The sequence below is a fragment of the Prionailurus bengalensis genome, chromosome C1, assembly GCF_016509475.1.
Source record: "Prionailurus bengalensis isolate Pbe53 chromosome C1, Fcat_Pben_1.1_paternal_pri, whole genome shotgun sequence".
Lineage (NCBI taxonomy): Eukaryota > Metazoa > Chordata > Mammalia > Carnivora > Felidae > Prionailurus > Prionailurus bengalensis.
Window position 1 is genome coordinate 203349339 of NC_057345.1, and position 26302 is coordinate 203375640.

Here is a 26302-nt window from a genome sequence, read left to right on the forward strand (position 1 = left end):
GCAGCCAGAAAAAGCCTCTGTCAAATCCCATGAGGGCTCCCACCTCTTCACCTCAGGACCTTCAAGTATGCCGTTCCCTTCACCTAGAATGCTTCTCTTCCCTACCTTCTGCTCGCTGAAGATGACTTCCTCCACCTTGCCAACCTAAATCTGATCCCTCTATTAGCTCCCATTACATCCTTATTTCTCTTCCATGGCTCCGTTTCCAGTCATGTTTGCGCTCTGTTCTGTCTGTCCCGCTGCATCAGCACCACCTCTGAAGGCAAGGATAGGGGCTGCCTGATTTCCTGCTCTCTCCCCAGCTCCCAGCTCAATGCCTGGCTTATAGCTGGTGCTCAAAACTGCTTGTGGACTAAGAGACTAAATGTTAATTGTTCCCACCAAAAACATAAAGAAACGATAATTACGTGACTCAGTAGAAGCACTGATAGGAGTGTTAGCTGACGTTGCGGTGGCGTTCATATGGCAACATACAAATGAATCAAACCAACCCATCGTACACCTTGAACTTCTACGATGTTATATGTCAATTACGTCTCAATAAAAATACGTTTTTTAAAATACATCAACATACAGTGAAATAAACCCTATTAAAAGCTAAGCTAATAAATACCCTAAAACTCCCCACCAAAAACCCTCTTGTTGAATAAATGAATGGCCAGGCCATTGAAGACAGCCTTTGGGGAAGGCAAAGTTGCCTCTGGGAACAAAACTTCCACTCGTTGGGGGTCAGGACGCCTGGGCTGTGGTCCTGACTTTGCCACCCACTTGTTTTATGGCCTTGGGCAAGTCATGTCTCCTCTCTGGGCTTAAGCGTGCTCCTCTGTGAAATGCAGGGGTTAGCTGTATCAGGACCACAGACAGTGGTGGTGGTGGTGGTGGGTATACGGGAAGGGGTATATGATGTGTGTATATACGCGTGTCTACACATGCCCGTGCACATTTTCCTAGCAAGAACATCCATAGCTTTTACCAGATTCTTAAAGGCATCTGTGGCCTCAAGAAGTTCAGATCCACTAACCAAGATCCTTTTCAGCTCGGGGCAGTGGTGGGGGGTGGTGGTTATGATTATATATAACTAGAGAGAAAGAGGAAATAATCCAGCCTACAGTAGACAGAGCTAAAGAACTCCCATCAGGGGTGAGGACCGCACAACAGGAACACAGGGGAGGCTGTAGGACTTGGCCTCCTGGGGAACTCCTAAACTCAGCAGAGCTCTGGGCAGTTGGGCAAAAGCCAGACCAACTGACCCGAGGGGCTGGTTTTTTGAGAGAGGAGGCCGAAACGATCCAGAGTCTCCTCTCTCTGCTCCTGCCACCATCTGACAAGCACCCACTTGCCTTGGGATACAGCAGAAAGCGAGGAGGCGAGGTTGGCACCTGGAGATGCCCTCCAGGCCCCTTGGCACCCAGGTCAGAGAAGGTTTGGCGGGAATGCTCAGGAGGGGTGCCAAACCCCACCTTCCCTTCTCCTGAAGTTGGCAGGCTGACATGTGGAACCAAAGGAGAGCTTAGAGCATAGGGTAATCGTGGGACCCTCAGAAGGCCACCTAAGGGGTAGAGGGCCTACACCTCCAGGCTCCAAAAACCCAGGCTTAGGGCTCTGAGGCCTGGGAACCAAAGTGGACAGACCTCCCCAGAGCAAAGAAGAGGAGCAGGCCACAAATTCGGGACGGAGGAGGAGAGTGCTGTGGATAATGGGGCCTGGTGGGGGCGGGGGGGGAGGGGTGGACAAAGCAGGCCACCAGAGGGAGGAGGGCAGTGTGGTGTAAGCAGAGGACAGCCTGCTTAGGGGAACGAGTTGGGGGCAGCATGCAGCGGGGGAGAGGGCAATATGGCCTGGGTGGGAGGGGGCTGCCCAGAGGGGAGAGGAGGAGAGCAAGGCTGTGGGTGGAGGAAGTGATAGGAGCCTGTGGCCCAAGGAAAGAAGCTTAGCATATGTATTGGAGGGGGACAGGGGGAACGTGGTCAGTGGCAGCAATGGTGGCACGTCAGTGGCAGGTCTGTCAGTGGGAGAGCCCTGGCTGGGAGCCCAGATGCCTGAGTAACTTCTAAGCCCTGACTCCGGAGGGGAGCTCAGAGCCCAAGAGATGTTTATCCACTGCAAGAACGTGGTAAACGCCCCCTCTAGTGAAGCGATAAGCAGCCTGGCTGTTCTTTCCTGGGTCACCGGTCTCCTGAGAGTTGCAGTATAAATGGGGGGGAGGGGTGCTGGTGAGAGGAGAGAGCAGCGGGCAACAGCATGCCCCGCTGGAGCCAGGGCTAGGGTAGCAATGGGCAGGGGCTGGGACTGGGATGGAGTTTTGTCCCGCAGATAAAGGAGCCGGTGAGTCATGAGCGAGCGCCAGGCACTCTCAAGAGGCCGCTCAGAAACCAGCTCATCCGAATGCAGACAGACACTTGTCCCCATCCCTGTCCCTGTGGCTGTCACACACCCACGCACTCACTCCCTTCCCCCTCCTTCTCCTTGATCACCCACCTCCAGTGCCCCTGGCTTCTTCCTCCTTCTCAGCACCAACTGCCTGTCCCTGTCCCTGCCCACCCTCAGGTGGCCCCCCTGGAAGCCACCCCACAGCTGCCTGCATTGCAAGTGCAGAGTGGAGGGAGACAGGGGGAGTCAAGAAGAAGCACCAACAGAGAAAGTGAAGTCCAGAAGGGTCTGAGACAGAACAGATAAAGGGGAAGCACTGTGAGCGCACTTCCCCCTGAAACCTTCGAGGAGAGAGGAGAGTTCATGAGGCTCTGAGGCAGAGAGGAGTCCTGATGACCTCTAGAAGGGCCCAACAGTCCAGGGGTTGTGCCATGTCATTTCCACTCTCCAGACCCTCTGCCCTTTTGCCAGGACTGAGAAGCAATAGTATGGGATGCCGAGCTGACACACTGAGGCCTCACCCTACCCCGGGGCACTAAGGCTCCCATTGGAATCACACCTGGGCCACCAGCCACTATAAGGGCTAGGGCAACACTCTGCCCTACCAAGCCTGTTCCTCACCATGATGGGTCATCACGGGGATGGTCAGGGCTAGGGCTTGGGGAAGACAGAGTTCAGTCGGTAAATGCAGCCCCATGTTTTGCACAGTGGAGTATAACCACGAATATGCTATAATCCTGCCTTGGAGGGACATCCGGTCAAGCGAGACAGAAAGGTCACCAGCACATGCGTGCGCGCGTGCGCGCGCACACACACACACACACACACACACACACTGGACTTCACTGGCTGCCTCAGTGAAGGGGAAGAAGGGCTGGGATATGGCCACAGCGTACATTTTGAGTTGCCCAAACACCATGTGCCCCAGGTGGGGGGAGATAAGACACCAGCCAAACCCTGCCCAGTAAACAAATCTTAGAAGGCTGCAACCTTTCCCAAACAGGGAAGTAGGCTGGGCTTAAGCAGGGAGCCTAGAGCAGGGTTATCTAGTCCCTAGTGACCCCAAATATCTCCTTGTCCTTCACTTCCTCCTTGGAGAAATCTAGCACCCACACCTACGGGGGCCTGGTGGTTCCCAGACAGACGCCTCCTCCAGAACAAACAGCTGCCTCCCGCACCAGCCTATCCCCATCCCTCTGGGTCAGCTGCCCACTTGAGAGGCTCCAAGACTTACCAGAAACAGAGAACGCAGGGGTGAGGGTCCAGCTGCCCATATCATCTTCAGGTCAGTCCTTGCTCTGGAGGGGCCTTCCCTGGTTCAGAAGGCCCCCTCCCTCCTGCCTACAGAAGTCAGGGACAACAGCCACAGCTACCCCGGGACACAGTCAACTCTGCACCGGCTCAGGGGAAATCAAACTCTTTCGGTGCCCTTCCCCAGCACTCCCAGCCCTGCCCAACTTGGGTGGCTCCTAAACCTCACCTGAACCATTTGCCCTTTTAAGGGGGTCACGTCCGACATCCGCCTCCTCCCAAGGACACAACAGACCCAGGAGGGACCTCAGGCCGGCTCGCGGCCCCTTCACCCGGTCCCCGGCCCGGACCGGCGCCCCCGGGGGCAGCCGGCTCTGGCAGGCGCCTGACAGGCGCTCCCCTGGCGTGGCTCCCTACCTGTGTCAGGTGAGCGGGGCTCTGCCCGCCACCGCCACCCGCTCCCCCGCAGCCGCCCCGCAGCTCCCTACCTGAAGCAGCAGCCGCCGGCTCTCGGCGCGGCCGGAGGCCCCCGGCTCCCAGCCCTCGGCCCGCGCCGGGGCCGGGGGGCTCCCCGGGGGCTGGGGGCCGCAGGGGGGCCCGGGCTCCAGCGCCTCGCAGCACACCAGGCTCACGGTGCAGCCCATCCGGCCGGGCGCCCGGCTGGGGGGAGGGGGCGGGGACGCGGGCGCGGGGGCAGCCGGGCCCCCTCCCCCCGCCCTGGCGACCGCGCCGCCCGGGGAGCCTCGCACGTCGGGAGGGGGGGCTGGCGGCGCGTCCCCGCCCGGAGCCTTCTGGGCCCGCACCGCCTAGCGGCCGGGGAGTGCGGGCCGGGAGAGGGGCGGCGACACGGGCGCCCGGACGCAGCCAGGGGCGGAGGGGGACGCGGGGGCGCGGGGAGGGGCGGCGGCGGGGTCTCGGGGGCCCGGGCGGCGGCCGGCCGAGTCTGGGGATGGCGAGAAGAAGACCGACGGCGCGAAAGGGAGGCAGGAAGCAGTGAGGGAGAGACCGGGGACACGGGGAGACGGGGGACAGAGAGGGGGGCCGGAGCCTCTGCGCGGGGAGACCGAGTCCCAGAGAGGGAGAGACGGGCAGGAAGTCCGCGGCGGAACGGCGGACCCGGGCTCGGCCACCTCGAGTGCCATGGTTTCCAGGCGGTTCCTGAGGTCTGTGAAACAGTAGTCTTCGCAGGTGCCTGCCCCTCTGTTCTCGGCCCCCAATACTAGCCCTCGGGGCATCCCAGCCTGGAAAAATGAGGACCCGGAGGTGGAAAGACCCCGGCCTCGAGGAGGCGGGGCACAGCCAGGGTGGGAGAACACGGCCCACCCGGGCAACCCAGCTGTGAACCCGGGTTCACAGTGGCTTCACTTCCATTCTTCTAGGGGTGAGTGCGGGGCGGAGCAGGATGGCGCTGGTGACCCGGAGACTGAGGTGGGGAAGGGGAGGGAGATACGTGGTGGGACCTGTCCTCCTCCTCCCCACCTGCTCCGCAGTTCAACCGAGGCTCGAAAAGACAGAATATCTGGTAGAGCAGCAATCACAGCCTCTCTGTGCCGCCTGGTGGCGACAAGGAAGAAACGCAAGAGCCAGTGACCCTGTTGGGAAAGGGAAGGAACCTCGCATATAGGGGCAATTGCCGCTGTGGCTCTGAGTGAGTTGGTGTCTGGCCAACAAGTGAATCGGCCACCCCATCTGCCCGAAGGGTACCATCCCCCAGCTCACCCATTCTGCCCTGGTGCCTTGGATCCCGCCTCTCCCACATGTCCCCCATGATTTTCTGCTCCTCCTGCTCCTGCTGGGCTGGGCCTGAGTCACTTCCCAGGCCGCACTCTGGGAAAGGCTGCGCGGGACCCACGGTCACAAGTGACAGGCTCGGGCTGCAGTGCCGGCTCTCTGTCTCCCAGCCAGCCAGGCCTTCCCAGGTGAGTAGCAGGGAAGGGGTCTAGGGGTGGCTGGAGAAATGGGGCAATGCTGGGAGCGAGAGGCAGGGACACTTGGACAGAAATGAGAGACGATGAGGCACATCTAGGTGTTCATGGAGTTCAAAGTGGATCTGGGCTGGAAGGGGGTGCAGAAACCCTCAGTCCACCCCCTTGGTCTATAGATGGGGAAACTGAGGCCCAGGGAAAGCAAATGATGAGCCTAAGGCCACACAGTGAGTTAGTAGCAGGGTCAGGATGAAGACCCAGGGCTCTCAACGTCCAGCGCAGCATCCTGAGCACCATCTCCACCCTCCACCCTCGTCTACCTTTGTTTCCCTCCCCTTCTCCCTCCACTGTGTCCCCTGTTTCTTTACTCCTACCCACACCCCCGAATTCCAGCAACTATGGTCTAAGACACAGGACCCCTGGGGTTTCCCATGACTGGTCTTTATTCCAGGTGACATCAGGATAAGCCACTGGCCCCCAGCGGCCACAGTATTCCTCTCTGAGCCCCAGGACCCACGGGGGAAGAAAGGCTGTGATCCCCTGGCGGGGGAGAACCACAGGATTAAGACCAGGTGCCCTGCCCCCCACACACACCCAGCATTCTGGCCCAGTCCCAGCTCTAGGGCTTCATTTTACTTCTGCCTCCCTTTCCTCAAACAGCACACATTTTCCGCTCAGCTGGGGGCCAGGAAAGGATGAATGTGCGCCTCAAGGTTGATGACTGCTCTGGCAAGGCTCCCTGTGGCAGAGAGGGGTGACCGTCCCTCAGCCCAGTGTCCTCATGGCGTGAGCCCTCACAGGGCCGCTCACATCAGGTTGCCCTGTGTGTGGACACCCAGACCTGAGTTCAAGCTCTAGCTTCTCCACTTAGGGCCTGGGTAGCTCAGTCAGTTAAGCTTCCAACTCTTGATAGCGGCTCAGGTCATGATCTCGCAGTTGTGATCTCACAGTCATGAGATCGAGCCCCGAGTCCAGCTCCGAGCTGGGCATAGAGGCAGCTTGAGATTCTCTCCCTCTGCCCCTCCTCCACTCACGCTTTCTCTCTCTCTCTCTCTCTCTCTCTCTCTCTCTCTCTCTCTCTCAAAATAAACATTAAAAAAAAATTTCATGGAGTTAATGACCTCCTAGGTTATTATGGGGACTGAACAAGACAAAGATGTCAGGCACAGAACATAGGGCCTAGCACCCAGGAACTGCTCCCCTGGTGTTGTGGGGCCCATACCATCCCCTTCCCATGCTGGCCTATGAGGAAGAGCCCAAGTGTCTATCCTACCAGTTGACTCACCGTGTGACTCAAGATATTTCCCATTCCTGGCCTAGGCGCTGATTCTTCCTCTGTATAAGGAGACCACTGGGCAGCTGAGCCCGGAGGCTCCTTCCTGGACTGACCCTGCAGAGACACAAAGAATCACATCATTTTGAAATACTCATGGCAGAGGAAGGGGCCATCCTCACCAGGAACCTGAAAGGTGAGTGTGTCCTGAGAGATTTTCTGGGATTGAGTTGGGAGAGAGGTGAGGGCTCTCGGGAGCCCCTCCATCAGAGCCCTCACTACTTACTGCCTGATGTCCACCATCCCCCCGCCCCCGCCCCTGCAGCTGCCGTCTCCGCCATCCTCCAGGGCTACCCTGGCGGGCAGCCTCCAGTGACAGATGCCAGCGCTGAGCTGCACAGACTCTGTGGCTGCCTGGAGCTGCTGCTACAGGTGACCCCCCCCCACCCCGCCCCTTTCCCACCCCGCTCTCTCCAGGCCCAGGTCACCAGCAGGGATTTCCCAGATACTCAGGAAGAGCCCCTGGCCGCCTCAGCACCCTCAGAGTCAGCAAGCCCTTCCCGACATCTAACCTCACCCTTGGAGGTTGACATTGCAGCCTGGGGCACGAGGTGGACAGGAGGCTGGGGCAGGGCGGAGTGGGGTGGGGTAGGGCAGCCACCTTTCTCTGAGGACTGAAGTCTCAGAGCTGAGATGTCCTAGGGCTGGACCTTTCTGCTGCTGGCGTTTTTGTTGAGCACTTACCAAGGGCCAGGCAAAGCCCTTCTGTTGCCCCACCTTATTAAATTCTCATTCTTTTCTTTTTAAATGTTTATTTACTTATTTTTGAGAGAAAGAGAGGGAGAGAGAGCACATGCACACAAGTAGGGGAGGGGCAGAGAGAGAGAGTAGGAGACACAGAATCCCAAGCAGGCTCCAGGCTCCGAGCTGTCAGCGCAGAGCCCGACGCGGGGCTTGAACCCACAAACCGTGAGATCATGACCTGAGCCGAAGGAGGATGCTTAACCGACTGAGCCACCCAGGTGCCCCTTAAATTCTCATTCTAACCCCCTGGGGTGCTGGATGACCTTACCAGCCCCACATACGCACACATACCCTTCCTACGTCTCTGCATGTTATGCACATGTGTGTGGTGTGAGTGTACATGTGAGGTTGGTAGGATGCATGTGTGAATCTTCTGCCAGGCTACCCCCCTCATTTGCTGCATTCCATTCACACTGACCTCCTTGATCTTCCGAAAGCATACACCTACCTCAGGGCCTTTGCACTTGCCCTCTGCCTGGAATGCTCTCCCCCAGAAATCTGAATGGCACAATTTCTCATTTCCTTTGGATCTGGACTTTGAATAGTATCGCCTCAGTGAGGCTCTCTCTAGCCACCCTAATACAATTTTTTAAAACATACACACACATACACACCACACGCTCACAGACATCACACACCCCGCACACATCTCACACACACACCACATACACACACGTGTGCACATACCACGTACTTTCTATTCTCTTTCCCTGCTTTATTTTTCTCCTTAGCAGTCAGCACCATCTAACATCCTATATGTTCTACTTACTCTGCACGTTGTCTGTCTCCACTACCAAGGTATAAGCTCATGAGGTCAGTTTGCTCACTGCTGTATATTCCCAGGGCACAGAGCAAAGCCTGACGCATAGTAAGTGCTCAGTAAGTATTACTGGAATGAATGAATGAGAATACCAAAGGCTCAGAGAGGTCCTGCACCTTGAGCGTGGTCACACAGCCTTTGAGGGCAGAGCCAGCCCCTGAAGCCAGGTCTGTCTGCAGTAGCCCTTTCCCCTCCATTCTCAGCATGCTGGAATGCAAGGTGGGTTCCGGGAGGAAACATTTCCATGCCTTCCTTTCCCTGGCCTTGCTCCCAGTTTGACCAGAAAGAGCAGAAGAGCCTCCTGAGGCCTCGGAAGGATTACTGGGACTTCCTCTGCTCTGGCCTACGGCAACAGCGGGGCAGCACGGAGCCGGCCCGCTTCGTCTGCTCACAGGACAAGGTATCCGGAGCCAGCTGGCAGGGAGACTGGCCTCAGCATGAGGGGGTCCTGCCACCAGGCCCTTGATGGGGATGGCCTCCGGGAGCCCCTTTCTCACCCATGCCCGCTCCACTGACCACAGACCCCTCACCCGGCCCTCGTGTGTCTCGTTAGCCCTGCCCTCAGCAGCCCTCCAGCCACCCCTTTCGTTCCCAAACAACACAAGTCCCCATCCTGTCTCTCTGTCCTGGCCGACTTCCCTCTGATCTAATACCACACCAGGCCCCCACCTCCCCACCTCTTCCCCACCATTTCGCCCCCTGTGCACCCTGCAGTTGAAGACTTCCCTAGCAAAAGGCCGTGCCTTCATCCGCTTCTGCCTAGCCCACGGACAGCTGGCCGAGTCCCTGCAGCTCTGCCTTCTGAACCCCGAGCTCACCAGGTGGGGCTGTTGGGACATGATCCTACTGACACCCTCTGAGTCTACTGTCTGTCCCTTGTGAAAGATGCCTCTTTGCCCCCCAGACGGATGGATTAATATCAAGGACAACTAAAATGACAGCCATGAGGGAAAAGTCCAGGAAGAAAGGGCAGAGGGGGCGTCAGAACCCAGGAGTTCTCATAGCACCATGATGCTTAAGCCTCTTGCTCCCCAAGGGCCACAGCCTTGCTTGGGGAACCATCCCATGGTGGTGTATAGCAGAGGAAGATCCCCTGGGGGCGGGGGCGGTCACAGCACCAAGGCCAAGTACCAAAGGCCAAGTCTGCTGATTACCGATAACACAGGGAATGGTATGGCCCCCGGAGCCCTCTGGTGTGCCCTGAACTCCGGGAAGAGCTCCTGGATTCTCTCTATGCTCTCAATGGAGTGACCTTCGACTTGAACCTGCGGTGGCCGGACCTAGATGAAGCCTGGCCCATGTTCTCAGAGTGAGTGCGTCTAGCTTGAAGGGAAGCCTCTCTTCAGTGCCTTCCTGCCATTTGACCACCACGCATCCCAAGCAAGCTCCAAACTCAGCCTCCAGTCCCATCAGTTCTTCCCTCCTTGCCGTCTGAGCCTCTGATTCTCCACCTCCCCAGACTTCTATTTTCCCGGCACGATCTGTCCTGTCACATGATGCTGCATAGACTGCACACTCACTAAAGAGTCGTTGGATGGTTGGGGTGGAGGGTTAGAAGGACGAGCGCATGGTGGCTGTTAGGACGAGTGGTGGGCAAGGCTCGTGGATGGATGGAGAGGGGGATGCACACATGACGATGGAAGGGTGGGGAGGTGGGAAGGCGGGAGCGGAAGCGAAATGAGTGGGTGGGTGGAAAGATGGGATGTCCTGCCGCTGAGCACCACGACCACTGCTGGAAAGAGGCCCGTGGTCCCCCTGCCACCTTCACTTGCAGGTCTTGCTGCCCCAGCCGGACCCAGGGAAGAAGACCCAGAAAGACCAAAGACTCCCCAAAGCAGGTGCCTCTGCCCAACTTCATTCTGATTTGCCTCTTCTCTGTCTCTGCTGGGCCCCGCAGGATGGGCAGTAGCTGAGGAGACAGACAGACAGACAGACAGAGAGGCCGGCATGTAGACCTGGGGACTGGGTAGCCACAGGACAAGAAAGGGCTCGTAGTCCTAAGGTGGTGAGGATATCGGGGAGAGAAGGGGGCCACTGGCACCATCTGCGGGAGCCATGGGGCCCAGGAGAGGAGGAGGCGGTGGGGAGGGTAACCGGAAGCGTGTAGGATGCACATCAAGGAAACAACCTCCGTTGGACAATTTGCAAATGTCTCAGTTCATTCAGTTGGAGAGATTGAAGAGTCAGGTTTCTGGGTTCAAATCCCAGCTCTGCCCCTAATAACCAAGGCCCTTGGCAAGGTACTTGCCCTGACTTGCAGGGTGATTGTGAGGAAGTGTAGAGACAGCCTGCGTGTAGCACAGAGCAAGGCCCCTGGCCACGTGCTCCGTAAGTGGTAGCTCATGGCCATTGTCATTCCCCAATCTCACTCTACACTCCACCAGCTTCCTAGCACCAGGTACGGATACCGTGAGGACTCAGCCTGTGCCCAGAAGGGGGAACACACTGCAACGCCACCTGTTAAGTGCGGTGATGCAGCCATGCACGGAGGAACAGGGGAGCCTGGAGACGGCTTCTCAGGAGAGGTGACCCTTAGCTACTGTCGGTCTGTTTAAGCTTTCACCACAACTCTGCAAGGCAGGCGTTATTATTCCCATTTTACAGACAAGAAAACTGAAACCCAGAGAATTTCAGGGGGCAGGGTCAGAGGAGAGGGTGGGAAGTAGAAACCAGATCACTGCAGAAGACGCAGGGGAGGCAGGGAGGGGGGGACAGAAAAGAGCACTGAGAAGCACTACTGCTCCCTGACCAGGATCAAAGCTGGGGCCTCCCCTCCACCTGGGGCGATGTTAACATTCTGATTCCTGGGCCCTGAATCAATATTCCTTTAGATTTAGTAAGTTCCTTAGATTAGGTCTGTGGCCTCTCCCACCCACCTGGTTGGCAAATTGGTGCTGAGAGCAGTGATGGCTTTGGGGCTTCTCTGCAGATCTCAGCCACACGTGGAAACCCCACAGCAGTCCAGCCAGAGGAGCTGCACACTAGCCAAACCAGCTGTCTGCAAGATGCACCCAGGGAAGACTGGTTGGCCGGACTCCCCAGGTCCCAGCAACAAAGGCACCTTCCTCCCTTTTTGGAAAAGAAAAGAGAAGATCCCAGGAGCCTCAGGTCCTCCCAGGGCATGTGGGAACCAGCAGGGGAGGAACTTCAGCAAGCCCAGGAGAAAGGAGCCCCAAGAACTGGGATCTGCCTGGAGATTTCAACACCCAGCATCCAGGGACAGGGAGAGGGGTCTGAGGGGGCTCCAAAAGAGGTGATAGGCACAGAGGCCGAGGGCAGAAGGATTCTTCCCAGTGCAGAGGAGACTCCTGAAGGGGGAGCAGAGCAGGGTCATGCCCATAGGCTACTGGCCTCCGGCCCTACAGGGACAATAGAGGACACAATGTCAGGGAACCAGCAGGAGTGGGAGGTGCCTAGCATTCCAGGGGAGCCCGGGGTCCTTTGGGGCCTGGGAACAAAGGAAGACTTCACCCCAAAGAAACCACAAGAGGAAACAGGAGAGACCAGTGTGACCAGGAGGAAGGAGCAAGCAGAAGTGGCCTTGCAGGATGTGGTCAAGGTGAGAGCAGTTGAGCTCTGTACCTGTCTCCTTTCCCCTCTCTAACCTGGCCCCCAGGTGGGAGTCTTCAGTGGTGCGGGGGGAGGGGTGCGTTCCAGCCCACAGATAATTCTGACTGGTCTGCACAGGGTTATTATTCTCTGAGAAGGTCTTCTTCAGGTCACCACAGTCCCTGCCTCTCCCTACGGCCTCACGGCAAGCCCACTTTATTCACCAGTACTACCTGCCTGGCTCCTGCAGGCCCTGGAGTCTGAGACCCCCCCTCCCCCAACAGTTCTTTGGGGTCAATGACAGGTTCTCAAGTTCAGTAGCCCTCATTATTGGCGGATTTCCCACCAATGTCTAAGTTCTGCTGTTGCACATCCCACCAAGCAGCTCTGGTTGTAGATGTTTCTCCTGGAGATCCCCAAGATCAATTTCAAGCCTTCCTTCCGCCTTCTTTGTATCCTTGAGCTCTGTTACTTTCATCCTTCAGCAAAGGAAGAAATCTTTCACCTGTTCCTCTCTCATTTTCCTGTTCCTGTTGCACAGTCCCCTCTCACTCTCTTGAATTGTGATCATCATCCTCTCCCAGGGGCAGTCAGAGCCGGGTTTCTCAGCTCCCAGTGCTGTCCTCAGTCCAGTCCTCCACCCAAGGGCTATCTCGCATGGCCCTGGGGTCTCATGGGGATGTTTGTCAGGTCACACCCGGGGCTGGGATCTCTGCCCTCCTCCTTCAGCTTCCCTTTCCTTTCCTTTACTTCCCACCCCCAAGAGCCTGAGACGTGGGCTCCGGAAGACCGAGGAGCGGGCGCAGCACCAGGAGCAGCTGCTGAAGGAGAAGGAAGGGGAGCTGCGGACACTACAGGAGCGGCTCAGCAGGTAACCTTGGCAACCTTGGCAACTGCTGCCAGGTGGGCAGCAGAGGCCAGCAGGACAGGAGGCGCTCCCCGGCGCCCACTCGCCTTCATGGCCACACCAGCAAGCGGCTTCTGAGCATCTCTGGTACATCAGGCCCTGTGCTGGGCACAGCTTTGGGACACTGAAGCATTCAGGGCACTACTCCTGGGGCTCCTGGAGGAGCTCCCACCAACCCCTCCCCTCCCCTTGGCAGACCCTCCCTCACTGGCCTTCCCAACAGCCTGCAGGAGGGGTGCATGCCTCCTGTCCCTCCCTCCCCTCCCACACTCACCTTTATCTCTCTGCTGCCTCTTCCACTGCCATTCCCCTCTCTCCCAGTCTCCCTCTCTGCCCCTCCACACTCCTGCCCCTTCAGTGTCCACCTTTCCTCTTGTCCTCTGTCTCTCATTTTCCTGTTCCCTGTTGCACAGTCTTCTTTCACTCTCTTAATGCATAATCATCATCGTAACTATCATGTACTGAGCGTTTACTATGTCCCTGGCACTGTTCTAAGCGTTTCTTCCCAACACACTTATAAGATAAGTTCTCTAAGAATTTCCATTGTATAGATAGGAAAACTGAGGCTCAAAGGTGCCACACAATTCACCCAGTGTCACTAGTGGAGGAGCGGAGGTCTACACCCTGGTAGATGATTCCAGAACCTGTGGGCTTAAAGATGGGCCCTCCGCCAATATTTTGAGTGCCTGTATTTATTTCATTCTGCCTCCCCCTCAGCTACTTTCACCTCCACCTTCTCCAACTTCCTGTCATTACATTAACTGCAAGAGCCCAGAGAACAACTTTCTCAGTGTCCGAGTTTCTCTTTCATAATTTTAAAAAATACCTCTGCTATGCAAAGATCTTCCTTGGTCTGACTTGGTCTCTCTGTCCCTCTCTCCCTTAGCTCTGTGTGCCCCAGTCAGTTCACCTGCCCCTGACTCTTGCACATGGCTGACAGCTGCCCCAGGGCCAGAGGCACCAGCCTGAACCCCATCAGAGCCTGGGTAGCTGTGATTCAGACTGAATCATGGAGCGGTTTACTGACTCTCTGTTTCAAAGGCTGAGAGACACTATAGGCCCAGAAACCAACCCATAAAGGCTCCCAGGGGCTCCTCCCACCAGACACTCAGCTGAGCCTGGCGGTTTGGTCAGCAAGGATTCCCATGATTCAGGCCCTAGGTGAATGCAGAGGCCTTGCACACCCAGAGGCCTTCTCTGGGAATCAAGACAGGCTGGAGGAAGCAGCTGGGAGGCTCCAAGGAGACAACCAGGCCCAGGCTGCTCCCTCAGCTGGGGGAGCCCCGACTATTCTCCACCTGTCATCCAGTCCATTATCCACAGATACTCAGAGCTGCGCCAGGCCTGTTCTGTGTGCCAGAAATCCTCTTGCAGACAAAACAGACTAAATGCCTGTCCTTGTGGAGCTTACCTTCTAGTGCAGAAAGCAATCTGTAAACACGATAAGCAGGTTAATTACATAGAATGTCAGATGTGACAAGTTCTAGGAAGATAAAAATAAAGCAGCGAATGGGAGTGTCGGGGTGATATTAAATGAGGCGACACAACCAGGGAAGGCCTCCCTGAAAAAGTGATATTTGAGTTAAAAACTTGAAGCAAATGAGGAATGGGCTGTTTGGGCATGTGGTAGAACATTCCAGGCAGAGGAAGAGCAAGAGCAAGGGCCCTGAGGCAGGAATGGGCATGGCAGGTCCTAGGAATATCACGGAGGTTCAGGGGAGTAGAGGAGGGAGAGGAGGTAGGGGGAGGTCAGCTGGGTAACAGGAGACCACAGGTCATCAAAAGGACCTTGCCATTGACTCAGAGTGAGATAGGAGCCACTGAGAGTTCAGAGCAGAGGGAGATGTGACTATTTGCTTTAAGGTTAAGTAGGTTTGCATTTTTTTTTTAACAATTCAGTGGGTTTTAGTGTATTCATGAAACTGTGCATCCATCACCACAATCAGTTTTAGGACATTTTAATCAGCCCAAAGAGAAACCCTGTACCATTAGCATCCACTGCCCACTTCCTCCCAACCCCCCAGCCCTAGGCAACTGCTGATTTGTCCCCATAGATGTGCCTATTCTGGACTGATCTGTGCTTTCAAGGGCTCAAGCCCGCTGCTCTGTGGAGCTAGTCTGTAAGGAACCAAGGTGGAAGCAGGGACAGCGATGAGGAAGGGGAGGGCAGGGGTGCCTCTGAATGCTCTCTGGTCGTGGAGGTGCAGAGCAGCTGCGAGATTCTGGATTCACCGTGAGCTGGGGCTTCCTGGGGGGAGAAGGAAAGACAGAGTCAGGAATGACTCATTTTCCAGCCTGACCAGCTGGAAAGCTAGAGTCACAGCTGACGGTGTGCTGTGGCAGGGCTCGCTTGTGGGGAAAGTTCAGGAGTTGAGGGGAGAGCATGCCAAGTCTGAGACACCCCTTAGGCATGTCAGTGGAGCTGTTGAGCAGACAGCTGAGTGTGGAGCTCAGAGAAGCCTGGGCTGGGGATCTGCGGGAGAGTCGTCAGAATGCAGATAGCAGGACAGAAGCTCCTGTGGCCAGGAGGGATCCTCCTGGGATCCAGACACTCAGGAGGAACACATCACTCCAGGGAAAAGGGGCCATGGGCATCAAGCTGGGGGCCACTGTTTCACTACCGCCGGATTGAAGTGCCAGGGAGCCCACAGGGTCAGCAGACAGTATACTGTGACTCTCCTGCGGCCATGAGCATGGTGACAGCAGTGAATAGAACAGTCAGTGTCTGCTCTCACAGACCTGGGGACACAGACACTAGATCAACAAATAGGAGTAGGATGTCAGGTAGTCATGGGCGCTGTTAAAAAAATCAGTCCAGGGAAGGGGACAGAGACAGGAGATTTAGAGTCACACAAATTCACCTAGATTTAGAGTCATGGGGTTCCTCTCTGAGGAGGTGACAGTTGAGGAGAAACCCCAGCCACTGGAAAAACGACCGTGCAAAGACCGTGGGAGGAGTGCTCCAGGCAGGAGCACCAGCAAAGGCAAAATCCCAGAAGTGCACTTGGAATTAAGCAAGCCCATGTGGCTGGAGTGGACAGAGACTCCCTGTGCTATGGAAGGCTGGAACAGAGTCTTGAGCAGGAAGTGGAGAGCCCCATGGGTTTCAGGACTACTTTGTCTGTGGTGTGGAGAATAGACAGAAGGTGGGCAGGCTAGAGCCCTTTGGGCACAGAGCCCCAGGCAGGACACATAGGGAAGACACAGTGGGCCAGCTAAGCCTGGCCTCAGGCCTTAGCAGACCAACCAGGGGCTATGAAAACACAGCTGGAACTGAGCTGTGGGGCACCTAGTACCCACTTCCTAGCTTTCTGGCTGTGGTACCTTGAGAAACTGGCCTTCCCTCTCTGGCCTCTGATCCTTGATTTGCAAAAGGAGACAGTTGGATCTCTAAAGTTCCTCCTTCCAGCTCAGATGCTCTGTGGGACCATCTTTCCAAGTAGGTAGATTTCCTCTGCCCCTGGATAAGACCTCAAAGCAAAAGTGATTAGGGCAAGTATAAGTGGAAGAGGTCCTCAGACAGAATTAGGCAGACATCACACTTCTCCCCACCCCGCCCCCCATTGAGCTCCTTTGGGGCACACCAGGGGCTCATGAGGATCTATCCCTTGCTCCCACTCAGCACTTGTGCCATAAACCACTGGCGACCAGGCCCTGCACAGACAAAAGTATGGGGAGGCCAGTTGGGGAGGCCAATAGAGCTTATGGCCCAACAGGCCTGCGTCCAGATTTCTTCTCCCTCCACATATCAAACAGTGTGACCCTGGGCAAGTGTTATTTCCTCTCTGAAGTTCTATTTTCTTTCCTGTAAAATTATGGCCATATCACCTGTCTGCCATATTTGTGAAAATTAAGTGAAATAGGGCATAAAGCACTAAGCTCGGGGGCTGGCGTGTAACAGGTGCTCTAGACTTTAATTCCTCCTGTGTCCTCTCCTGCACCAGGAGTGTCTGTCAGCCCCTGCTGGAAATACTTCAGTGGCTTCCCATGGCACTGAGGTTCAAGTCCACTCCTCCTGGGGCCAGTGAGGGAGACAGCCCTGCCCCTTTCCACCTCATCTCTTGCCTACCCCCACCTCCTCCAACTTCATGGTATCCCAGCTTCCCTAGTCTTCTTTCAGTTCCTCAAACAAGCAAGTTCTTGCCAACTTGCAGACCTTTCCATGTGACCTTCGCTGGCTCTGCTTGGCTGACTTCTCATCTCTTACATCTGCTTAAAGGTCACCTTGTCTAAGAAGCCCTTCCTGAACACCCTCTCAAGCCTCTATCCGCCCCTCATTTATCTCCGTCACACACTTAGCTTAATTATGCTATTGGTTTATCACTTGTTTTGACCACTGTCCCCAACACACTATAAGCTCCACCAGGAGCCGTAGGCACTGCTGTATTCCTGGCACCTCAAACAGCCATTGGCACACAGATGGGGCTTAATAAGTGTTCCCTCCCACCTCAAAGACACACACTAACCACAGTTTTCACATTGGGACCTGCACTGGCCACACCAAAGGCCCTGGGATCAGTGTGCAAGTAAACTAGCTCAGGAAAATCAAATACCAATATTAAGAAACAAGGACACTGAAGGCCAAGATGTTCATTAAAATAAACACAGCCCTGGTCCAGTGCCCAAGCACAAGAACACCCTTCCTTAAAGCTGCAGGGACTGGTCTTTTTGGAATTATGGTGGATCTCTGTTGTCAGTTTGACTTTACAGCCTACCCAGCTTTCTTCTCTGAGGTGTGCTACACGGCAGTGTTGTAAAAATTCATAATTCAGTTCATTGGCAAGCCTCCTGCGAGCCTCAAACACACTGAAGCCCAGGGGTGTGGCCGTGCGTGTGTGTGCGTGCGCACACACCCCCCACACACACACACCCTGAGGTCACAGGGTGTGCACCCACCTTTGCAACACCCTCCTCATCTGAGTGATGGAGGGCGGGGCTGGGACTTTCTTATTTCTAGTGCAGCAGATTTCTTGGAACCTTCTAAGAAGCCACCAAAGACCAAAAAAAGAGGCAAGAATAGAGCTGAGGAGATTCTAAGCCCAAACTGAAACAAAAATTTAAGGAAGCCATATGTTTAACATTATTTTCTTAATTGAAAAGACGATGTACCATAATTTTTCAAAATACTTTAAAACCTAAAAATATCCCCCTAAGTCCTCCACCAGTTACCCCACTCCCAAACCAACTGCTGTTCTCAGCTGGGCAAAGCCCATCCAGCCTGGGTTGCCAGATACCCCCCTTCCCTCCAGAGAGCTGCTGCAATTGTGGGCATGCCTTTCAAGAAAATTACATTTTAAGATGGAAATGTTAAAAAAGGAAAGAAAAGAAATACAACCAATGGAGATGTTGGCTCACCTTCTCTAAAGAAACACAGGAGACTATACCCTGTTTTCATTCCTCTGGACGGTTGGTAAGGAGTCAGCCTATAGATGGCATCCTATCCGTGGTGTTCAGCTTGGTGTGTGGTATGGCGTGTTTTATGTGTGTGTGAGTATGTGTGGCGTGGGAGGGCGCGGGGGTATGGAGTGTGCGTGTGTGGAAGGGAGTGTGTGTGTGTGTGTGTGTGTGTGCGCGCGCGCACATCAGCTGTAGGAGGTACCACCAGCTTCCCCCCAGGAGCTCCCTGTCAGGTAGAGGCCCAGCCTAGCTTGGTCACAGATGCTGGGAACTGAGTCTTCCTTCTGTGCCCAGGTGTCAGGAAGAGAGGGCCTGGCTGCAGACAGAGCTGGAGCAGAATCAGCAGGAGGCTGAGAGGAGGGACGCCATGTATGAGAAGGAGCTTGGAGGGCAGCGGGACCTGGTCCACGCCATGAAGATGAGGGTGCTGGAACTGATTCAGTAAGGGTGGACACAGCAGGGCAGGACTGCAGAGGAGGGGATGATATGGGATGTAGAGACTGGGTGATGAAAATTCTACTCCGCTGAGAACTATCGAGCAGAACTTTAATATATGCTAACTCATCTTCTTTTAGCCGCCCCAGCTGTTCTCCTCATATCACAGATGAGGAAACTGAGGGTCAGAGATGCTGACTTGGACACCAAGGGCACACCGCATATAAATTGCATGGATTCCTCTAGCTCTAAGGCACGCCACCACTCCAACACAGCCCCACATACACACATACCTACTAAGGTTAGGGGAAGGGAAAAGAGCCCATAGATGGAGAAGGATTTGAGAGAAGAAAAAGGGAGGTTAACCAAGAGGTAATCATATGTGCTACCCCTGACTGCCTCATAGACTTCCTGAGACCACTGGGCCTGTGGGCCATCCCAGGTCAGCTGCCCTAGGCACCAGAGAGCTCACCAGGATGGATTCCAAACCACTAAACCACTGAGCAATGGAGGAGGTGTGTAAAGCCTGGTTTCCGCCCTTCAGTCTAGTAGGGAACTAATGCTATACTTTGACCCAGTTCAGGAAGCAGGACAGCATTGGACTTGGGTTTCATTAGAATTGGAGGGTCACTGAGGGATCATCCAGGACTAAATCCTCTTGCAAAAAATCCAAGTGATATTAAAGATGAGAGAAGGGAGAAGTCAACCTGGAAAGAACAAACAAAGAATTTAAGAATGACCTCCTCTACAGAGCTGTCAATGGGGAGAAAGGGAGATATAAAAAATTAGCCATGTATCTCACAAAAGAATTTAAGGTAGCCAACAATAAAAGACATATACATATGATTGTTAAGAAAAATAGATGAAATGGAAGAGGAAACATTCGTACTTTTGAGGGATTAGGATTAGGGTTAAAACTTAGCTCTGAGCATCTTGGCAGAATCAAAAATGGAAACACAGTAAGTTGCCTAAATGTCACTATGCATTCCAAGGAAATATACCAGTTCATCAGGAAAGAAATTTTTTTTTCGTGTGTTAAAGAAACTCATCACAAGATCCCAAGATACATAATATAATGTATTGCAGAAGCATCATGGAAAATATGGCCCTAAGCACAAAGTGGGCAGGCAAGCTATAGAGGCTGATTTCTGCATCAAGATAGTAGACAACACATCATCTGCTTTCCATCCTGAGATCTCAGTAGAATGATTGTAAAAATAAATAAATAAATAAATAAATAAATAAATAAATAAATAAATCTTCTAATAGAGAGAAAGGTGGAGGAGCCAACCACAGATAAGAGATTTCAGCTAATTTCCAGAAGCCAGAAAATGGATGAAGAAGTAGAGACCGGATTTAGCCCAAGTTAGAACTTCAGGGACCAGAGACACTAGGAACACAGATGGCAGAAATGAGATAAGGGACAGCAATCAGGAATATTGACTGATAAAGTCATTGGAAAGATCAGTGTATACCCCCTGCTTTCAGCCTACTTCCCCAACTTCAGAATATCAACCCTGAGGGGTCTATCTCCCAGGCAAATAATTAAAACTTCCTTCTCTAAACAAAGTTAAATGCCCCAAATAAACAACAGTGTGTTCTGGCATTTGACAGTCTGATGTGGCAGTTAGCTTCCTGCCCCATCCTTCCTAAAGAGAAGCCACAAGTCAACCACCCCTGTCCACTGTTGAAGCTCCAGCAGCTTAAACATGAAATCATGACCATGGATCCTCAGATGTTTGAGAAGAGTCTAGAACGTAGAAGCAGAGACAAAGGTAAACAAAAAAGATTGGTCTCTTATGCAACAGGGTAATGTGAAAAGTGACCTACAAAAGATGAGAAATGTTCTTGGAAATGAAAAATATCTCTGAAATTTTAACCCGAGGATGGGAAAAGGAAGAGGAGGCTATCTCTCAAAATGTAGACTAAAAGGCATAAAAAGATGGAATACATGAAAGAGATAGTTAGAAACATAAAGAATCATTCCAGGAGATTCACTATCTCACTATCTCTTCTCCAACTGATAAGAATTCAAAAAAAGAGAGAGAGAGAGAGAGAGAGAATATCAGATAAAAGTATGAGAGACTTTCCAGGCTCTAATGGTTGCAGATCTTCAGATGTAAAGATTTCACTGAGTGACCAGCACAATAAGTGAAAGGGAGCAAAACCCACATTGAGATACACTGTTGTGAAATCGCCATAAAACAAAGATGAGGACAATATACTCAAAGACACGTCACCTATAAAGGAAGTAGGACACAGAAAAACATGTTAAGAATCAATGGTGCAATACTTTCAAGTTCTGAGGAAAGCTAACTTTTGCCCTAGAATTCTAGATCCAGCCAAACTATAAAACAAGTAGAGAAGGTGATATGGGAAAAGACATTTTTCAGAAAGACAGGCTATAGAAAATTTACCTCCCACAGGGCCCTTCTTGGGAAGTTAATTAAGGATGTGCTTCGGAAAAACAAGGAAGTAAGCTTGGCTTACCAAGAAAGGAGAAGATGTGGAATTCAGGAAACAGTAGCTCTAGCCTGGGAGAGAAGAAAAGGGAATTTCCAAGATGACAAGTGGCTGGCAAAGCCAAGGAGCAGTACATCCAGGCTGAAACAGAAGTACTGAGGAGGAAGGTCTCAGGGGAAAAAGAGAATCAATGCCATACCTGATATGATGAAGAATTTATTGAGGAGAGGGAACAATTAGGCTGTGTTAAAGGCAAGTCATGCAAGGACTTTGCAAGGAGCAAAGAAAGGCAATTAAAAAGTCCTGGAAAAACAAAAAATTTCCAAGGAGATGTTTAGAACACATCTTAGCTCTCCTTGAAGCAATATACTTATATATTTTCTAATAATATAAATACTATTTATTGGTTTTTTCAATGTTAGAATCAACCTAAAGACAAAGCACAGTGAACAATTGTAATTATAGAACAAATGTAAATGTTATTACCTAAACAACATTAAGTACACAAAATAGAAGCCAATAGAAATCTCTGTGAAGATGGAAATGTTCTATACTCGCCCTGTCCAATACACCAGCTACCAGTCACATGTAGTGACCGAGTACCTCAAATGTGTCTGATGTGACTGAGGAACTGAAGTTCTAATTTTAGTTCATTTTAGTTAAATGAAATATAAAGTTAAGTAGCCCCATGTGGCTAGTGGCTACCATATTGGACATAGCAGGAATAGATAACAAGTAGGAGGTGGATGAAGGAGGCCAACCGAAGAGGAAGTGATGCTGGTATCATCATATTACAGAATGGCAGTCAGGATGCTATCTGTGCTCCACAGAATGAGTGAGAAATAAATGTGTGAGTATATTCTGAAAAACTACAGTAGTAATAGAGGAACCAAAAATAGGGATATAACCGCATGGGGAGGAAGGAGGTGGAGTTCAGTGGGGATGGTAATAAACAAGCTAAGTCCTCTGACATCAAGGTAAGGAGCTCTGTAGATGTTCTCTCTTGATATATCAAAAAAAAAAGAGGATATGAGCATATTACTTAAGTGTGGAAGTAATATCAAAGAGAAAAGCAACAAGTGTAAGAGGTGGTTTGCCATTGAGAATGGAAGGAGTAGGGAGGGTGTCTATTTCCTTTTGATATAAGTTCTTCTGCACTGTTGGATTTTTAAATCGTGTGTATATATCATCTTGATAAAAAAAAGACTTTAAACCCACATTCCTAAACATCCTTTAAAAAAAAAACAACAGTAAAGATAGTTTTGCAGTAGTATAACATACATAAATACAAGGGGGGTTGTATCAAGTGCCAAATAAAAGATAAGGGCATCGTAAGAAACTTATGAGGGCTTCTATGATCAGGGAACACTCCTTGGAGGAGGTGGGATATGAAGGTTCTTAAATAATGGATCGAGGTTGTATTGGGGGAGGGGACTGGGGTGTCACCATCCATCTTCCCAAAGACTGCAGACTCATTCACCTCTTATGTGTGTGTGTGTCTCTCATGATCTCTTCATTTCTTTCCTTCTCTGTCACTATGTCTCTCTCTCCGTCTTTCTCTGTATTTTTCTCTCCCTCTCTGTGTCTCTGTCCCTGACTGTCTCCACATCTTTTTCTCCTGGTCTTTCCCTCTCTCTCTACATTTATCTCCCTACCTACCACTCTGTCTCTGTCTCCCTCTCCAACCCCCTGACTTCCTTTTCTTGTTTCTGTGTGTGTGTATATCTGTATGACTTTGGTCTCTGTGTTTCTCTTTCTCCCGGTCTCGGTATCTCTACCTGTGTCATCTCCATCCTCCTGGTGTGTGTGTGTGTGTGTGTGTGTGTGTGTGTGTGTGTGTGTGTGTCCCCACCTCCATCCACTCATCAGAGAGAAGGATGACCTGTGGCAGAAGGTCCAGCATCTCTCTTCCATGGCCCCCGGATGCTGTGTTGACTGCAGCAAGGTCTTTGGCCGGCTGTCTCGGCGGTACCCATGCAGGTAATGGGAGAGCACAGAATTTTTCCTCTGGGACAGCCCTGCTTCCACCAGCCCACAGCACTCTACCCTCTCTGGGAAGGGAGGTGTCATAGGAACTGGGCTTTCATGAGAGCCATGTAAAGCTGGCCATTCACTTTACACAACACTTAGCATAGACATGAGCTAGAACAGTGGAAAGGAGTCAGACAAGCAACAGTGTCTGGAAGATGGGACTGTGCCAGCCTTCCAAGAAGAGACTGATTAACAGGCTCCTGGTCTGGAAGAGATCTCCTGTACAGAGGAAGCTGCTCCCCTCATCTTCCTCCAGGAACATGGTGGCAGGACCAGCCATGAGAGAGAGGGAGGGGGGCCAGCAGGAGAACCTGTCATTGCCATTTAGAGGACTCTGGAGGGGGTGGGGCACTGGGACGCCCTTTAGGAAAGGGGAGGCCTCCTGAGACACACTGCTCTGATGGGAGATGAGAAACATGCTTCCCTCCCCCAAACACATCCCTGAGCTCCCCACTCTTCCCACCTCTGCTCCTAGGCTCTGCGGAGGCCTGGTTTGCCATGCCTGCTCTGTGGATTACAAGAAGAGAGGGCGCCACTGCCCACCCTGCTCCCAGAAGGGAGCAGCTCAGTTCGACCAATGAGATCACCCAGGAATGGCCACCCACCCCATCCCGTCAGCTCCCTCCCCTCTGCCCTTCCCACCCCTCTGGTCTGACCTGTCCTGCCTTCTGGAAGTTGGTGACCTAAGGCGGACAGCACTTGTGTGCGCATTCTGTAGTGTGGGAGTGGAAGGAGCCAGGCTGGCAGGCAGGAGGCAGGAGGCAGGTTGAAGCCCTGCATCCACCATCCATGAGCTAGGCGACTTGAGAGAGCTCACAGCTGTCTGGGCTTCTTCTGTAAGTGAGGGAGCTGGGCACCATCCTCTCTAAAGTTCCTCCAGGCTCAGAATGTCCTTGACCAAGATGAAGACCCAGGGACCCTGACATTTCCCACACTCCCACCTCACCCAGCCCACTGCCCACCACACTCAGGAGCATCCTGTCTGCTTTGAAGGTCTGCTTTTGTTGTGTTTTTGTCTTTAACATCTTTCCTGAGTTACTATTGACATTTAACACACTTCACATAAATTGTACAATTTAATGAGTTTTCACTTTAATATATACCCATGACACCATCGCCATACTCAAAATAATGAACATCATTCCCATCATTCCCCAAATTTCTTCATGCCCTTTGTAACCTCTCCCTCCTCCTCCTCTCTCCCTGGCACCCACTTATTTGCTTTCTATCACTGGAGACTAGTTTTCCAGAATTTTACATAAATGGAATCCTAATTATACACTCTCTATTGTCTGCCTTCAATAGTCCCTTTTTACTATTGAGTAGTATTCCACTGCATGGATATACCACAATTTGTTTACACATGCAACTGTTGCCTGACATTTGGATTATTTCCAGTTTGAGACTGTTACAAATACATTTCCTATAACCATCTGTGTACAAATCTTTGCATAGACGTTTACTTTTTTTTTAAGATTTTTGTTTTTTAAAGTAATCTATACACCCAATGTGGGGCTTAAACTCACAATTCCAAGATCAAGAGTTGCATGCTCTATCCACTGAGCCAGCCAGGTGCCCCTAGACCTTTGCTTTTATTTCTCTTGGGTAAATACCTAGGAATGAAATTGCCAGGTCATATGATAAGTATATGTTTAACTTTTAAGAAACTGCTGAGTTGTTCCCAAAAGAGTTGTGTGTTGGCCCCTCCCACCAGCAGTGTGTGGGAGGGCCAGCCGCTTCGCAGAGCATCTGGTTTAGTGGGCAGGAGAGGAGGCTCAGACATGAGGCTTGGGCCTCTCTGTCCTGCCCTTCCAACCACTGTGGTGACTTGGTCAGTCCCCAGTTGTGAGTGCCTGGACGGAGGAGCTGAGACTAGGTAACTCTCTATGCAGTGCTCACTCAACTACACTTTAGTAAAGATAGTTATGAAGATTTGTGTACCTTCATGGTACAAGATCATATCCCCTGACTGCCCAAGAAGTCTTACACAAATTCTGTGTCATTCCCTGGACTCCCAATTGTGGTGCTTCTGAGGATACTGTTTCAGAAGAAGCACAGGCCCCACTCTGTACCAGATAGGGATTAGCTGCCCTATCTGGGCTCCAGGGCAGACTCTGTGGCCCCAAATAGGCATGCATGCTATTATCCCCATCCCCTCTGCCTCACACAGACTGCCAGAGCCTCTGCAGCAGTTGGGCAACCTTGTGGCTCTGACCAGCGCCTGTGGACCGCCTCTTGGGGTCAGGGACACCCAGAGTTGCATCCCATTACCATAGCATGGAGCAAGAGTTTTGCAATAGCAGTTCCTGCCCTGGAGAGCTGGTAAGAACTTCTCCTTAGCAAAAGCTACAACAAGGTGAGGGGCACGGAATGGAGGGAGTGGAGGGGGGCAGGCCTGGGGCTCTGGAGCAATCAGGGCAATAGAATCACCCCTACCCTAAAGGACAGCGGTCCCTTGTTAAGGATTAGATTTGCTCAGATACTTTTATTAGGTTCTTACTATAGTGGACGACATCATGTTCTAGTTGAACTCCAGTGTCAAGTTCAGGCCTGCCTGATGAACTGATGGGAGGGAAGAGAGGTAGCAGAAGCCAATGTTCAAAGAGAAGGCAAGATGCTCCTGGACAAGAACTCATCGGAAGGAAATCAGGGGCCGGAAATGGGGCAGCTTGACCTTCTCCCCGTTTGGGTGGGATGGAAGGGCTATGCTGAGGACCAGTCTCTAGCTCAACACTGCCCCCCAAAGAGTCCACACCAACTCCAATGAAGAGCACAAAAGCTCCACAAAGACATTAGAAGAGCTTGTTAGACCTTGGGGAATCCTCTGGCAGAAGGTTCCAGAAGGGTCATCAAGGGTACCGGTCCTTCAGCAGTGACTCCAGCACACATGTCTAGCGCAGCAGCACGCACAGGAGCACCCAGGAGACATTCCCTACAGACCCCCTCAAAATTCCTGGAGAGTACCTTACAGGGGGATGAAGCCCTGAATGAGCACAGAGGGTTTAAGCCAGTGCTATTTGGGTTTACTGCTATTGATGTGACTATTGACTATTACTGCTATTGATGTGGTGGGAAAT

General features: G+C 52.6%; 1 protein-coding gene across 4 annotated transcripts; it reads left to right on the plus strand.

Moving 5' to 3' along the window:
• The first annotated feature begins 4571 nt into the window (after window positions 1-4571).
• Window positions 4572-24669, plus strand: RUFY4 (RUN and FYVE domain containing 4). 4 transcript variants are annotated; one of them, XM_043577790.1, is made up of 16 exons: window positions 4572-5002; window positions 5112-5540; window positions 5998-6118; window positions 6207-6361; window positions 6867-7015; window positions 7145-7251; window positions 8718-8843; window positions 9158-9264; window positions 9609-9752; window positions 10218-10281; window positions 10828-10968; window positions 11373-12002; window positions 12757-12863; window positions 18591-18737; window positions 23064-23174; window positions 23701-24669. In XM_043577790.1, exons 5-16 carry the CDS (start codon window positions 6976-6978, stop codon window positions 23804-23806), a joined length of 1830 nt encoding a protein of 609 aa, XP_043433725.1. In that variant the 5' UTR covers window positions 4572-5002; window positions 5112-5540; window positions 5998-6118; window positions 6207-6361; window positions 6867-6975; the 3' UTR covers window positions 23807-24669. The 4 variants fall into 4 exon arrangements, with proteins under 4 accessions (XP_043433725.1, XP_043433723.1, XP_043433727.1 ...); XM_043577788.1 differs by having other exon boundaries at window positions 4572-5540; XM_043577792.1 differs by lacking the exons at window positions 23064-23174; window positions 23701-24669 and adding an exon at window positions 18149-18309 and having other exon boundaries at window positions 4572-5540; window positions 18591-18707.
• Window positions 24670-26302: the final 1633 nt, after the last annotated feature.

Coding starts and splice junctions, on each gene's coding strand:
- RUFY4 (XM_043577788.1), top strand. CDS start 6,976: ATGGCAGAGGAAGGGGCCATCCTCACCAGGAACCTGAAAG. Junction 9,753..10,217: donor GCCTGGCCCATGTTCTCAGA/GTGAGTGCGTCT, acceptor CTTCACTTGCAG/GTCTTGCTGCCCCAGCCGGA. Junction 10,282..10,827: donor CCAAAGACTCCCCAAAGCAG/GTGCCTCTGCCC, acceptor ACACTCCACCAG/CTTCCTAGCACCAGGTACGG.